Source organism: Acomys minous, assembly GCF_964271855.1.
Source record: "Acomys minous genome assembly, chromosome: 13".
In the NCBI taxonomy this organism is placed as follows: domain Eukaryota; kingdom Metazoa; phylum Chordata; class Mammalia; order Rodentia; family Muridae; genus Acomys; species Acomys minous.
Window position 1 is genome coordinate 72,171,555 of NC_140495.1, and position 16,724 is coordinate 72,188,278.

Consider the following 16,724-nt stretch of genomic DNA (forward strand, 5'->3'; position numbering starts at 1 on the left):
GGACCAAAAATAAAACAAAATCATATCAGCAATGCTACTTGTTATATAATTAAATAAAAATTTAATGAGTTCAAAACATGAAAATCATTCAGTGATGCAAATGATTTACAGAGATAACTGGTCCAGCTGGCTCTGAGTGCCAGTGCGCATCTGACAATTGCATCTCTGAGATGGAGCCTGAAGTAGGGCATCCTGTGCTTGGGGGACAGGGCCATGGATCCTGCTGCTCCTTTTCCATGGGTGCTCAGGTTCAGGAGGAGGCCTGTGCCCCTATGACAGTGGTGTGGGCACACCATCTCTCGAGGTCCTGTTTTCCTAGTAGTTTGCTCTCTGGTTGTTTATGAAAAATAATGTGCACTCCCAGGATATTCAATCCCATGCTATTAATCTCATGGGTTGAAAACAAACAAGTAAAAAGCTTGAGGTCATATCTCATCAAGATTTCCTGTGGAGGGTTAGAGAGTTGACGACGTACAGTGACCAGCAGCAGTGATGCTCTTGGAGTGTCCCCTGGGTCTGCGTCTTAGTTCTCTCATATAGTGGATAACAATGTGTATAGTCTATCTTCATGGGTGTTGTGAGAATTGTATGCTATTTATCCTGTGGGTGTGGACCAGAGAGGGAAACACAACGAACTGTTGGCAGGACAAGAAGGATGCTAAGGGATGAGTTTGGTGTAAGCACTTTTATCCTTACCAAGCTCATTTGGTTCCCCCAGTAACTGTTAAGGAAGTGTTTTCATCCTGTTTTATAGATAAGGTAGTTAAACACAGAGAGGCTAATTACCTTGCTCAAGTTCGTATAACTGGTAGCCAGAAGAAGGGGTTTAAACCTAGCTTGACCAGGCAGCGGGGCTCCGGTGAGTTCCCACACCTCCGCCTCATAATAGGCAGCTTTTTTGCTGGATCTTGTGGCCACTAAAAGGCTGCATTGTGCCCTTACAACAGCCTTAAAAGCTTCCACTGTGTCCTATAGTGGTTCTAAAAGCTGCTACTGTGTCCCTATAGCAGCTTGATGAGTGTTTCTGGTCAAGTTCCCCACATCCTGATTTTTTTTTTCAGTGAGGCCTTTCCCATTCAACCCCTCCCTCAGAGTAACCTTGTGAGCTATGAGGGCACACCCCTGGCTGGGCCTGAGCTTGCAGGCTGCCTCTCCCCACCCCTTTGCTTTGCTTCAGTTTAAAGAGTTCTGAGATGCCTCGGATTCCCTTTTTTTGCTTTTAGCCCTGAGAGGGGCGAGAAGGACCAAGACTGGGGCCAAAACTCACAGTCCTAGAAGGATAGAGAAGGGGTCTTTGCGGGAGTAGTGACTCCCTGTCAACCCCTTCTTCACAGTGACTGTTATAAGCCAGAGAGAGCCTACTGGAAAAATGAATAACTGCTGGTAAGCCCAAGACTCCGGAGGGAGGTGGGTGAGGATTTTTGCAGTAGTGGTAGCATAAGCAGGAGGTGAGAGACGGTGAGAACCAAGGGAGAGTTGGAGGCAGAGACAGATGAGAATGCAGAGCAAGTAAGCATTGAAGATAGAAAAGGAGGCAGCTACAGAGAGAGAGGAGAGAGAGAGAGGGGGAGAGAGAGAGAGAGAGAGAGAGAGAGAGAGAGAGAGAGAGAGAGAGGGAGGCAGAAAACAAAGATAAAACAGAGCAGAGACAGCAGTAGTATAGAAAGTGAGATAGTGCAATACCGGGTCAGAAATGCGTTTATCCATACAATTTCTTTCTTTTTTATAATTTATTCATATTACATCTCAACGGTTATCCCATCCCTTATATCCTCCCATTCCTCTCTCCCTCCCATTTTCCCCTTACTCCCCTCCCCTATGACTGTGACTGAGGGGGACCTCCTCCTCCTGTATATGCTCATAGGGTATCAAGTCTCTTCTTGGTAGCCTGCTATCCTTCCTCTGAGTGCCCCCAGGTCTCCCCATCCAGGGGATGTGATCAAATATGGGGCACCAGAGTTTGTGTGAAAGTCAGACCCCCCTCTCCACTCAACTGTGGAGAATGTCCTATCCATTGACTAGATCCATAGAATTTCTAAGCGAGCTTTCAAAATGGAAACAAAGGCAGTGAGTAGTATGCCTCAGAACTTGGTTGCCTCCACCAGTCGGGTGTGTCAGGTTTAAAATAAGAAAGTATTTCCATCTAAAGGGATTCCTGTTTGGGTCATTTTTTTCCCTGTTCTCTCTTCTTCAGGAAAATCCCAGTTTTCTTCCTTGTATGCAGTTTTCTGGGACCCCGGGTAGCTGCAACTCCTAAGCGTCGCCCAAGTAAGAGCCATGGTTTATGGAGTTTGGAGTTTCTCTTTGCCATCAGAAGCGGGCAGGACTGTGACAAAGCAGGGCTGTGGTTACGTGAAGACTGATTGTGCTTCCAATAGTCTTTCACGCTTTCTCTCTCTGATCTGCATTGGGGAGATTTTTGGATGGTTGGTTCTGTGTTCAATACTGAGCCTGGAAAGGGAGTCCCAACTGTGAGCCGGTGGGCAGGAAGGACAGCTTTAATTTCTCTATGGCGCAGAGTAGCGCCTCTTTCAGATGCTGAATGGTAAATAGTGAGTGGTTACATGGATGTATAGATATGGATAGGTATATGGGTGGATTTCCCCAAAGTACTGGGGTCAGGAGGATAAGAAGAAAATACTTAATGTACTTTGATGAGTAGGCTAATACTCAGCTCTGTACCGAAAGTGTGTGTGTGTGTGTGTGTGTGTGTGTGCGTGCGTGTGCGTGTGCGTGTGCGCGCGCACGTGTAAGAAATCTGTTTTTAGATGAGTCTTATCAAGGTAGGAGGGGAAATGGCAGTTATAAGAACCCATCTCTGGTGGTGTGATGATTCCCCCATTGAACTTGCTCAAGGCTAAGTCTGTAATGTTATTATAAATTTAGAATTGGTAATATTTGAGGACTATTTCTAGCCCAAACCACCAGAAGTTTTCCAAACAGGCTTCTGACTCCATGCCTGAGCAGCTCTGGTTCTAAACGGAGCAAATCTCTAACTCCTCCAGGCAGGAACAATTTTCCATCATAAATTATTACTCTAATTCCATGCCTCACATCCCTTCCCGGGAAAAGCTGAAGATGAATGAATCCTGATCACTGAGGCATTGCAATAAAACCAAACACATGGCTTATATGCAAACCTGTATAACGTATTTTAAGCAGTTACTTGGTTATTAATAATGTTATTTTTAATATAACTTAGTGTTAAATTAATTATCATCCTGCAGTGGATGGATTGGATGACACGGTGTTGCTTTTGCAGGATTTCCTGCCAATTCCATTTCTAATGGTGGAAGTGAGTTGTGTCCCAAGGTCAGGATTGGCCAAGATGACTTGCCAGGCAAGTAGCACTGTATCATACTGGAAATGCAAACCTCTCCAAGTGTAGTTTACGTGGGAAGGGGATAGCACCAGTCTCACCTTCAACTTTTCCTTTAATATTCCCTTACCGTAGGGTTTGACCTGATTTCTCAGTTCCAAATTGAGAAAGCTGCATCCCGAAGGACTATCCAGAGGGTGGTGGGATCCACCGCATTACAAGTGGCTTACAAGTTGGGAAGTAACGTCGACTTCAGGATTCCCACGAGGTAACCCATCAAAAGCACTCTGTTGTCCTTAAATGCAGTTAGAAATGTTTACAGCTATTTGCTGCTAGAGAATTTTTTTTTAACTGTTTGTTTGGTATCTCTTGGATTACTTTAAGAAGAAGGGCTTGGAGTACAGCTCAGTGGTAGAGAGCTTCCCTCACAAGCGTTAGCCAATGGGTAAATCTCCAGAACTGCTGAAAAAAAAAAAGCCCAAGGAATGTGTTCACCTATCAATCATCAGCACCTGAATACCTCTCTTCATGTTAGGTTTGTAATTTAACTTCCATCCCAGGGAAAAAGAAACAACAGTGAGACTATTATACATCAATTCAGGACATGTCCTTAGAATTTCGCTCTCCTTTTTTTTTTTCTGTAATTTGTCTGGTTTTGACTGAAAGGATCCTCTGTGAAAAGCAGCAGAAGTGAAGCATAAATTTAACCAGGAGCCGCAGTGTGGTCTGAAGGCGCACAGTGGAGCTGTTCAAGTGCCTGGTGCTGAAATAGACGCACGCATTCAGTCTTAGGTCCTAGAGTACAGCAGACCACGGAAACACTGGCAGGGACACACACACAACTTTTGTTTGATTTCTCTCTTTTTTTTTCTTGGAATTAGGCTGTAAAGTTTTTATAGCTGGAGTTCTGTGGTACCTATGAGTTGTAATGAATGCCCTTCACTGAGCCAGGTTTTGTATCACCAGCATACCTTGTGATCAATGTGGTTATTACATGTTTTTGGAGTTTTTATTATTAATGTATGATCATTGTACAAACCAATGGAGTTTATCATATTTTCATATGTGTATACCATGGCCTCTACTGGTGTCTGTCTCATTTCTCCTCCTGAAATGGTTCTCATATGCATTCAAATCATATATGTATATTTATGAGTGTTACATATAAAGTGCTTTAATATTGTAAAAAATAGAACTAAGATTCCTTTGGAAGACTAAAAAGCTAGGACTTCAATGGACTTTAAGTTGTGTAAGGATAAAAAATTTAGCTACAATAATGAAAGAATATCCTACACAATTGGTGTATAAAGTGTGAATGGTTTTCAAGTTAGAAGAACCTTATATAATATGACAACAGAAGGTAAAATTCACATTTTATGCAGTATGTGTGGTATAAGACTGAAGCACTGTAGTTTTAAAAATGTATTTCCTAATGTTACTCCCAACTTCCTCATGCCATTGTTACAGAAGGACATTATCTTGTTTGGTGTAGGAGGAAACGGAATCCTTGAAGTTTAGTTTGCTCAAGTAAGGAAGTTAAAGGCTTGATGCTTGCTGGGCAGGTTGAGAGCTGGACAGCAGCATGGTTTTGGAGGCGGCAGTGCTTCTGACTGCTATTCTCCATTGAGCCCGGACACTCACCCGCATTTGGAAAGATTATAGCCCCTCTTCTCGTCTTCATTTCTGTTGCTGTGATAAAATACTCCAACCGGAAGTAGCTTGTGGGAGGAGCAGGTTTATTTGTCTTGTACTTCTGGGTAACCAACAGCCCATCCTTGGGAAAAACAAGGACAGCAACGACAAGCTGAAACCATAGAGGAATGTTACTTCCTGGCGCACAGGCGCATGCTTAGTGGCCTCTCTTCGGAGCCACCTGCCTTCTGAATAGTTCTGCCTGATGTGGGCAGGCTCTCCTGCATCAGTTAACAATGAGGACGATTCTCCACAGACACTGCCCACAGACTAATGCCTCAGCTGAGACTCCTTTCTGAGGGGACTTTAGGCTGAATCAAGTTGTCAGTTAAAGCTATCTAGGATAGGTATGAGAGCAGAAACTGGGTTTATTTGTTTGTTCATTTCGCTCACTGTGTAGATGGTGTTTTTATCTAAAGAAGTACTAGCTGACTTCTAAAATAAACGTCAAAGTTGTTTCTCTTTTAATAAGATAAAGACATGACACAGAGTCCTGACCTAATTTTCCCTTCTGTGTTTGAAGCACAATCTGGGTTGCCATTAACCTTATAGTTCAGAGACTGGCTGCCTGACTGGGGGCTATACAGGTCTAGGCATCCTGCTCAGCCTTCCTCTTGTTTTCCTCTAAGTGCCGAGAGGCTTCAGGGAGTAATGTACACAAGTCATGACTGGAGCCCCACAGTCACCAGACTTACTAGGAGATGACAGAGGAAAGGGAGAAGGAGGCAGGAGGGACGATGAGCCAGAGCGCTGAGGGCTGCATCAGACTTCACTCTTAGCAGTGAGCTGGAGCATAGAGAAGAGGAGAGGGCACGTAGGGGAGCCCTCACGTTAGTGGATTCTTTCTTTTTCATTTATTTAAAAATTTTTATTTATCTTTGAAGAACTTTATATGAATATTGTATTGACATCATTTCTCGTTCTTTCTCCTCCCACCAATTCCTCCTGTTTCTCCCTCGCTCCCTCTCAACTTCCTGGTCTCTTAGTTTTTAATTATTACACACACACACACACACACACACACACACACACACACACACACACACAAACACACTCACAGAATGTATAGATATAACCAGCTGAGTCCATTTAATGTTGCATATATATATACACATGTTTTTAGGGTTTGTCACTTGTTAGCCAGTTAGGAGACTCATCCACAGGAAAGATTGGTTCTCTCCCTCTCTCAGTAGTCATTAATTGTAGCTCTTCCTCTAGGGGTGTGGCCTTGTGAGTGAGATGTCCCCTATTCACATTGGCATGCCAACTGGTGTTGTCATTATTCAGGTCTTATTTAGGCAACGGTATTGCTGCGACTTCGTGGGTGCAGCTTTCTTGTCATATTTAGAAGACACAGCCTCTCAGTAGTTATCCTGGCCCTCTGGCTGTTAGAATCATCCCAGGCTCTCTCCTGTGATGATAGCTGAACCTTACATGTAGGGGTTGTGTAGCAGCTGCATCCATCTTGTGCACTCCGCAGCCAGTTCTTTGCATTTTGACTAGGTGTGAATGTCTATAATGGTCTCTGCTTCAAAAAGAGGCTTCTTTGATGAGGAGTGAGAGCTACAGTTGTCTCCTAGAGGAGAAATACTCATAAGTGGCTGGCTAGGTTTACAGTACCAGGCGTAAACTCCCTCACATTAAGCAGGCCTTAAATCCAATTAGATGGCAATTGGTTGCCACCGATATATAGTGCCATTGTTGTCTTCTTGAACTATTTTGTTATTCTGGTCATTGTTGTGGTCCATAGGCACCGCAGCTGTGAGGACTATTGATTGCTTTTCTCCCTAGGCAGTTAGTTTGCATAGGATGTTGGAAAACTCAAGGGCTATTCGTTAGGGAGTAGGCTCCCAGGTCAGGCCCCGTTCAAGTCCTTCGAGGTCCGTGTCTAAGGTGTGTGGTGTCTTCAGCCATAGAGACTTGTCTTCAAATTCTGAATGAAAACCAAGAGCAATGGCAACACCTATATTGTGAGAGAGTCTCTTGACTCCCCTAGGCAATGGAGGGTTTCCCATGCCTGGTACTAGGCTTTTCACTAAATAGTTTGTGGCTCTTAGGGAAATCATTATTGTGCACATGGCATAATTTCATTTAGACTGCATATATATATATATATATATATATATATATATATATTTGTGTAAGTATGTTATATGTTACATATAATTTTAAGAGAAAAATTAATGTAATGTGAGTCTCTATGTCTTTTTAAAACATCTAGTGTTATTTATCTCTCTCCACTGTATTTGCTTCCTATCCTTCTCCCCAGATCGCCCCATGCTTTTCCCAGTCCCCCCTTTATATCACTGGTATTATGCTATTTCCTTTTCTCAAGAGACTCTTCTCACCCTCCAGTACCATGGTTCCTTCTTACCTTTCTGGTTCCTACAGTTATTTGAAATTATAATCTCACACCTGAGAGATGCAAAGCAAGTAGCCACAAATAAGAAAGCATGAAACATTAGGTTTTCTGGATCTAGGTTACCTCACTCACAATATTTTTTAGTTTCATAATTTACCTGCAGATTTTATTATTTAATTTTTTTCCTAAAAAAAAAACCCAAACTAAAAATAGATCTGTCATATGACACAGCTGTACTCTTTCTCAGTATATGTCCAAAGGGCAGATATTTGCTTAACAGTGTTCACTGCCACTCTGTTCACACAATAGCCAGGAAACAGAAACAATCATTTGTTTGGATATGTCCTTCGACTGATGAATGGGTAATGAAAATGTGGTAGCTATATACTTGGAATTTGATTCCTTTTTAAAAATTACTCATGCAAAACCTGAATGATAAAGAAGGAAAGGATTGGAATCATTCTTAGGAAACAGAATGAGATTTTTGTACTGGAGAATTTAAGTTCTGAGATAGTGAAAAAACATTCAGAGGCTCTTTATGGAAGAAAAATACACTGCAAAAACTCATGGTAAATCATCATAATTTTAACATATTTATCTTCATAATTACTGAAGAGTTAAGAGACATGATTCTGCTTCCTTTTATTCTTTACTTGAGGCATAATAGCTTTCCATCAATAACTACCATTTACAAGCACGTTTTTCTTTTGCAACCCTGACCTTAGCTTTCTTGGTATTAAGGCCATAAGCAAACATTTCAAGGCTCAAAGACTTCCGACTCATTTATTCAAACCGGTGTGGTTCTCCATTGAAGGTACTTCATGAAGATTGGAATACAATAAATCATTTATAGGCACAACTTCTTTTAAATTATGTATGCTGTCAGGTTTGCTTATTGATGGGCATAGCATATTTTCAAGAATGGAATGTCAGGTGTTTAATAATACACTAGGCTGACAGGTTTGTGGAGTAGGTTTCTGAGACATTTAACAGCCTTCAGTACACAAAATGATGTATATTTTATTCACATGAATAATAAGGTAAATTTCCTTTCTTATTCTGTTAGCATACTAGTCTACTCTAAAAGATTATCAACATGGTAGCCATGGTTAAATTTATACACATACGGCCTTCATATGTGTGGAAAAAGACAGAGTTATCCTGGTGTGACAGCCCATCTAAGAATGAGGTATTCTACAAGTATTCCAAATGAGTATATCTATAAGTAAAGAATTTTAGGGTTCGTTTTAGAGATTACTTTGGAATTAGTATAGTTCCAAAAAAAAAAAAAAAAGATAAAATCAAAGGAAGTGTGACAAACCAATTTAGAAACAAAAAGTGTAATTAAAACAAGTGTCTGGAGTGATGTGGTTAGTTCTATTCTGGAAAAAGATTATTTTAGGTAGTTCTTTTGTGTTTCTTTTCTGTATTCTAAAGTATTTTTTTCATTTTTAAAAAAAGCACATGGTAAAAACGTCTGTATACTTTTACGAAAGTGCATGTACATACGATGTTTCAATTCACTAAGTGTCAGATATATGAAATCAATACCCATTGAGATATTTTTCCTTTCCTAGTCTTCATTCTTTGTAAGAAGGGAACTAAATACAAAAGTGTGACCTGAGGGAAGCTTGTTTGGATCTCTGGGTCTTAGTTGCCTGTTTTTCAATTTTCTTATTTCGTAAACACATTTCAGTGAATTTTCTTATATTTAGAAGAAGATATGAAGAAATAACTTTGGAGGCTTTGAAAGCTGGCATTTGCGTGTAAACCCCACCCCCCCCAAAGCTTGCTTCAACAGATAAGGAGGGAGAGATGAGGTAGTGGTCTATAGACCAGGATTGTCTTAGGGACACTGCTGGTTCCCTTTAATGCAGTGAAGAAAGTGGCAGTGCTGTGAACCTCAGTTGGTAGACTGAAGAAGATGGGATTGGGGTAGGGAAGGACGAACTGGGCATGCACACTGCTCCCTACACGTCAGTAACGAGTGACCAGCTACTATGTCATCGTCGTACTTTGAAATCCCTGACAAAGAAGTCACTCCTGTAAAGAATGAATTTGGTGTCGTTGGTTACTAAGTCTCAAAATGTTTATGTGGATCTAGAATGGAATATTTGAGAGTAGCGCAGAAATAAGGAAAATAACAAATAATTTTAATTATGTAAAAATTAAAACCCACTTTAACTAAATGTTTTTTTTTTAACAAGCTAATGGAGTCCATTTAGACTTTAAATAAGCCCCTCTCTCACTTTTGAAGGAAACGTTGCCATGAACATTTCAGGAATGTGTTTTTATGGCTGAGATGGCATTGCTGAATGATTGGTGGCTCTTTGGGTAGAATAAATAGTAATATTGTTGAGAACCTCCATTAGCTATAAGGGAGGGTTTTAAAAAAATGTGTATTTTAAGGTGGTGCATTAAAGTACAGGAATGATTGAGCTGTGAAGGTCTATATAAGATGTCACCAAAGAACAGATGCTGCATTGTTTTCTCACACCGTAGCCTTTCAAAATAACATAAACACACAAAAAATGGTAAATATGTACAAGCACAGAAAACAAGCTTTATATTTGTTACTTTCAAAATTTTCTTAGGCATTTGTATCCCAGTGGATTGCCTGAAGAATATTCCTTTTTAACTACTTTTCGGATGACTGGAAGCACACTCGAAAAGCACTGGAACATTTGGCAGATCCAGGATTCCTCAGGGAGGGAGCAAGCTGGCGTGAAGATAAATGGCCAAACAAAGTCTGTTGCATTCTCATACAAGGGGCTGGACGGAAGTCTCCAGACGGCAGCCTTTTCCAATTCGCCATCGTTGTTTGACTCCCAGTGGCATAAGCTCATGATTGGCGTGGAGAGAACGAGTGCCACTCTTTTCATCGACTGCGTCAGGGTCGAGTCCTTGCCCATAAAGCCAAGAGGCCAGATTGATGTCGACGGCTTTGCCGTGCTGGGAAAACTTGTGGACAATCCTCGGGTTTCTGTTCCCGTAAGTATAAGATTACAAGATACCACCGCAACTGTAGCTGAAAACAAAGCCAGAAGGCTAACGCTCAGCACCCCAGACCTTTTAAAAAAAAACTCATTAGCTATAGTGCAATATAATGAATAGTTACTCCCTTTGTAAAGTTTATTAAATATGTCACTCATTCAAAAAGCCTTCCTTGCCAGGGTGAGTGCCTTGTGGAATACAGGGTTTTAGTTAAGCCGATACCGTTAAAGTTAAGGTCCACTTGGAAGGTGTTACACACCCACCTGGAACCTCCCTTTGCCTTTGAGACAACGTACAGAGAAACCCACACTTGTGCAGCACACCCCCATGCATGTGTGTGCAACAAATTAAAATTTTCACCGTAACATTAGAGACAAGCCATAAATACAGCTCGTTAAAGAGTCTGTGATTTTTGGAAGCAATACATTTTGAAAGGGAAGGATTTGAATTTGGGAAAGAAGAGAAGATAGTGTAAAAGACAACCGAGGGAAAAGGACGTAAGAATTAATTAGGATGTATTCAAAAGTACGGAGACTAGGTGATCTGAGTAATATGTCTGCATGTAAACGGAGTGTTTGTAGGAAGTGGGTGAAAGCTAATAACTGCGGCTGGTAAGAAACAGTATTGAGAAGTCATATGGTGCTTGATAAGAAAGAATGAAATTATGAAGATGGTGCATGGTATGTATTTAATTAGAAGTAGGCTTTGTGTGATAGTGTAGGAGGAAAGAATTTTACAAATGGTTTCTAGTTTTAGTTTTGTGTATTTGTGTCTGGGCATATCAGGGTAGTGTCCCTGGAGTCCAGAAGAGGTCCCTGGGGTCCCTGGTGCTACAGTGACAGAGGATTGTCATTCACTCAATGTGAGTGCTGGGAACCAAATTCTGGTCCTCAGCAAAAGTACAAGCATTTAAACCACTGAAGCATCTCTCCTACTTGAAGCAAAGAATTTTGAAGCTCTACAGTAAGATGACTGTAGAAGTCCATTAGTATGAAAGAAAAGCAGTTTGTAATGACATTATATTTGTATCAGATAGCACCTTCTAGCTCTGTAATTTTGAACACTGAGTAGCAATTCTTTAAAAGTATTTTATAGCATTTTGACAGTAATTTAAAAACACAACCCTAGAGGGCAAGACTTCTTCTAGGGAAATAGAAGAGGATAAAATTCAGCATAAATAAACTGCTGATATTAATTTCTCTCGTCTACTATATGGCGCTATTACATTCTAGTCACAAAGCCTATGTCATGGACAGTGACAAGGGTGATACAGTGGTTTTGAGTTGTTTTCTGTGCACTTCTCTGGAGGGAAAAAAGGTTATCAGGGATCTCAGTGATAGAATTGTTCAAATCCCTAGTTTTTACAGGAAGAGTTATGATTAGTGTGAAAGTTGGTGTGAAATTTCTATATTCTGTGATAGACAGGGAGCAATTTGTAACTGCCACATTGCTGTTCTGGCTTGTAGACTCTTGAGAAAGCATTTCTTCGTCTAATGAGTCATCACACCTCAAGTGGCCGGGTTAGAAAGCTGATGTGGTCACTGTTGTGAAATGCTCCAATTCCGTGCAGCAGGAACTTTGCAATGGCCCTGGAGAGGTTTTGCAGAGCACAACCTCTGCGATGCCAGTGCCATTTCTGAACACAGGTGAGGGAGAGGAGTTCTTAGTGCCTCGAAAAGCTGTTGAGTGCCACTTGTTTAAAAAATGGATTTTCTGACCTTAAAACACTTGAAGATCTTCTCATTCTGATTTCTGGGTGCTAGTAAAGATGCCTTTAAATTGTTTTATTCCCAGAGAAAAAACTCCCAACATTTCTTTACTATATATGCCATAGCCAGTTGTAGATTTTCTGATAAGTCTCACATCACAGCACAGACAAGCTTATGCCATTTTCTTCTGCTTTATTCTTCATGTGTAGAAAGGCAGCAAAGAATCTAGCACCTGGTTTTACACTGTGCTTCTGGCATAGTAAGGAGCTTTTCTAAGTTATTATGTTATCACCAGTGTTAAAAGGATTTGATATAGGCATGTACATTTTTTTCCCTTCTAGAATCAATTCTAGACCTTTGACCTTTTCCTGGACACAAACGAGATCTAAACCCAAATCCCCCTTGAAGTTCAGTATTGGGTGGCGGTGGTGTGGTAGCATTGTGGCATTAGATAGAAAGTAAAGGCTGAAACATCTTACCTCCACTCAAGACATCAGAGTGACAATGTCAAACTCAGACGCTCTGCTAATGTAGTCTTTTCCCTGCCTCTTTCTCAAGCTTCTCTTCTGCTTCCTTCTTACCCAAATCCTCTTCCTCCTCTTCCTCCTTAGAAGAAAAATATAAAGGAGAAGCCCATTAAAAAAATTCTCAGCACCTTTTATATAACAACTTTAAGTTTTTGAAATCCTTGTCTTCTAATGTTCTGATCTTTGTAACCATTTTGTAAGAGAACCCATACAGATAGGGCCATTTCCACTCACTCAGTTAGATAAACTATCTCAACAAGGTTACCGGCTTGTACGAAACAGCGTTAGATATTACATTCGTAATTTACTTTATTTTCCTTAAGTCCAACCGGCTTTCTTTTGGGGTGAAAATGTGCACTTTATGGGTGTGATGGTTCACTTGAGAAGCAGAGGCAGGCAGATTTCTGTGAGTTTGAGAACAGCCGGATCTACGTAGGGAGTTCCAGGCCAGCCATGGGTACACAGCGAGGCCCTTTTTCGTTGCATGCTTATCTGCTAGGAATACAAAGCCAAGGAAATCACAGATGAAGATCCACATAAGCAAACGACGAGGTGAAACGTGCGTGGTGCCATGGTGTTGAAATGCACCACGCAAAGCTCCTCAGTCAGGGCCGGGCAGAAGGCTTAGGAGGGAAGATCAAGGATCCTCACTAAAGGACACGGTGTCTGATCCTGGAGAGGAGAAGGAGTGGTATTTGGGATGGATGGACTCTTATGTGGACGTTCATACATACACATACATACACATACACATACATACACATACATACACATACACATACATACACATACATACACATACACATACATCATATACACACATATATGCACCAATTCAATCCATTCCTTTCCAAGACTTCATATACCACCTCGCATTGTTTGAAATTAAAGCAGTCAGCATAAGATGTCAACATCCGAGTGCCCATGAATTGCCCTAGACCCCTATTTTTACTTCATATCCTATCTTCTTGAGTTTTTTTTTTTTTTTTATCAATTTGCCTAAAGTCTGAAGTTGCCGGGATTATTGAACCCCATTACCACCCAGATTTTTTTCCTTAGGGTCTTGAGGGAGAACGGCTACTGATGTGCATATTAGTATGGGGTTTCTGCCTCTCAAGATGGATGTGTTGAAGAGTTGTGCTGACTGCTTTAATTTTAAACAATACGTCAGTCTGGAGGCAGCAACTTCTCAGCAAATCCTAAGAAATTTTAAATGAAAAAAAAAAAAAAGTCATGAAATAGCTTGAAACCAGAAAGGCATGCACATTTTTCTCCCCTGAATACGACTGGATTAATTCTAATCCGTGAACACTTTCTTTGATTGACTATTTGTTTCAGGGTCAACACATGCTTTTATTTAGTAAGTAAATGAAAGGCAAAATGTTCTTCCCATGGGCGTCATCGGCTGCCAGAGAGAGGGAGGTATAAAAAGTGCACAATAAACATGGAACCTAGGCGTTCGATGGATCACTGGTGCTAAAACACTCACTTGTATGGTAGCTGTTTGAGACTCTCTCCATCCATCCTATCTTCTGTCCCTTCTCTCTTTCTAAATTGGAAAAAAGAAACCAATTCCAAGAAGCTTTCAGGAGCACTCCTGTGGTCCACAACTCAAACACAGTCTCATCATTTATAGTGGGCTCAGAGCATTTTATATTTTTTTCCCTATGCACATCTGTAAGTCTGTTATTTTTTATTTTAAAGCAATAAGTTGCCAATCTCCTATTCCCCTTTGTGCCTGCATTTTAGGGCGGTGCCATTTATCCCACTGCAAAGCTTGGTTTCCTGGCAGCTCTCCAAGAAAGCGTGTTGTTTTATGACAGGTTCTTTATTGTTTGTTGTCAACATGATTGCCTAGAAGAATTATTTGGTACAGCGCTATTAGAAAGCAAAGTTGGCCTTTCCCCCTCTTCAGGGATGTACATTGGGAGTTTGGTTTTGTCTGAGGGAGGATAAAAGTTTATGTGGCTTTCCTCATAGAAAACTCAAATCATTCTTCTCTTTACTCGCACATATCCCCAATAAATCAATGCAGAACATGACAGATTTGATGCTTTGAGAAATGTATCTCTGATGCCTTGCTGTGATTTTTTTTTCATCAGATTCAGAGAAAATTGCCAGAGCTGGCAGAACCGTTGATGGAAGAGCTGTCTTTTTCCTTAGTTTGTAACATTGAATCACGTTAACCTACAAATGTGAAAACAATGCAAGTTTCATGCATGGTAACCTGGGGAAGATAAGTTTTGATGTTGTGGTCAACATTTAGGGGTATTTGAGCAACGCAAGAAGTCACGGTTTTAGTGATTTAAGCAATGTGTTCTGTCACTAACATTCAACAACTATTTTTTTTTAAATCTACTAAGCTACATGCATACTTTAGGTGACTAAGAGACACAGAAGTTACCACCCAAATGGAGCTTATACATTCTAGGGAACCCACAAGGAGTAAAGGAATAGTGAGTAGTACTATTCCAGGGAGTCATAGATGTTACCATGGAAAACAGTGGGAAATTGATGTGGGACACATTCCAAGAAAACACTTTTGAAATAGCTTGAAGGATTTGTGGTTAATACCCTGTAGATCTTAGTGCGGAAGGTTCCGGGAAGAGAGGACATACATGACAAGGGGCAGGCGTTGGTGTTGCCTGATATTTGAGGGTCACTTGCAAATCAGGATGACTAGAAGAGGGAACGTGAAATAGTTGATGATGTTGCAGAGGCCACATCCTTAGGCATCTAAGATGCTGAGCAGACAGTTAGGCATGAACTTTTGAAGCTTAAGAGGCAGCAGTCATAAGGGAACTGAACTCTGGGAATTGTGAACATATATGCGTTATGAAAACCATGAAGTCAAGTCGTAAGGGTTATACTTTCTTCAGAGGGAGCCAGGATTATTGACACAACAAGGAAGATTTATTTCAAAAAAAGAAAGAGTCTGTGATAGAGGAGTGAAACCGGAGATTATTATGCCCTGAAAGTTGAGGGAAAAGATTAATTCAAGGCGGGTGAGACAAGAACTGTTTCAAACGCTGGATAGGCCACCTAAGATGGAGACTGACAGTTGGCTGTCGGTTTGGGAGAACTAAGAGTGTGATTGAACCAAAGGTTCCCCTGCCTGTAGGGATGGAGATTTGGTTGGAAAGGATTCAAGAGAAAATGAGGAGAAGAACTGGAGACTGAGTACAGATGACTGTCTTGAGCTTTGTATAGAGAAGAGTGGAAAAACAGAACAGCAGGCGGAGGGCTTGTGGAATGCGGAGAGGAATTTCTCGGGATGCGTTGTCGCAGCTCAGCACATAGAATGTCTTGAAATGTGTAGTAACAGCTTCCAGTCTGAAGCATCAGGCATGTACGGTCAACTGAGTTCTCACGATAGTCCGTTCTAAATCTGCCCACCATATTTACCCACCGAAGTAAACTCTTTGATGATAATTGATAAATGATAACTTCAAAATATTGAAATTCCTTAGCTTAGACTTCACAGCGAGCAAAGTCCTGCTGTGTACTCTGCCCCAGCCAATATCATCCTCCTCTGTATACTCCTTACCTGGCAGCTTTGTCCTGTTCCCTCTCTTCAAGACCCCAGATCTATCTTCCCATCTCTCTGTGTGAAAATCGTTTGGACCCATTCACATATCATGTGGTACATGATGGCTCTAACCAGAAGAACGCATTACCATTTTTAGTGCTTTACTATTTATTGCTAAAAGCATTTTTTAAAAAGCATAGATATGGTCTTAAATAGTTTTTGTGTCCTTCATATTTATCTCCCAGCACACAATTCAATAAATGAATGTGTTCTCAGGTGTGTCAACTCCATGTTAGCCTCTTGAAACTCTTGATTCTGACTGAGGCAGTTCAGAGCTGCCTGCTCAGCTCTGGGGAAGGGTAATCTCGATGACAGGAGAAGCCAACAACTCACCCAAAGTGGCAAATCAGGATAAAAGACCTGAGACCTCAGTATTTTTATTTTTTTGTCATTGACTGGACAAAAATAAGTAATTTTGCTTTTTTTTTTTTTTTAGTACTTTTACTTTTTACTGGCCATAAATACTTTTTGTCTTTGCCTAGACAGCTTAATGAAGAGTCTATCTTGTTAGCAAAAATTAGCTTATGTGCTT

The 16,724-nt window shown here is 40.9% G+C and overlaps 1 protein-coding gene across 1 annotated transcript in view; it reads left to right on the forward strand.

Annotated features, from left to right (window-relative positions):
- The first annotated feature begins 1,155 nt into the window (after positions 1 to 1,155).
- Positions 1,156 to 16,724, forward strand: part of COL9A1 (collagen type IX alpha 1 chain) — an 84,115-nt gene continuing 68,546 nt past the window's right edge. The window contains exons 1-5 of the mRNA XM_084752285.1: positions 1,156 to 1,383; positions 2,195 to 2,268; positions 3,263 to 3,340; positions 3,455 to 3,587; positions 9,968 to 10,364. Of these exons, the coding sequence (XP_084608411.1) occupies positions 1,370 to 1,383; positions 2,195 to 2,268; positions 3,263 to 3,340; positions 3,455 to 3,587; positions 9,968 to 10,364 (696 nt within the window). The 5' untranslated portion in view covers positions 1,156 to 1,369. The remainder of the gene's footprint in view (positions 1,384 to 2,194; positions 2,269 to 3,262; positions 3,341 to 3,454; positions 3,588 to 9,967; positions 10,365 to 16,724) is intronic.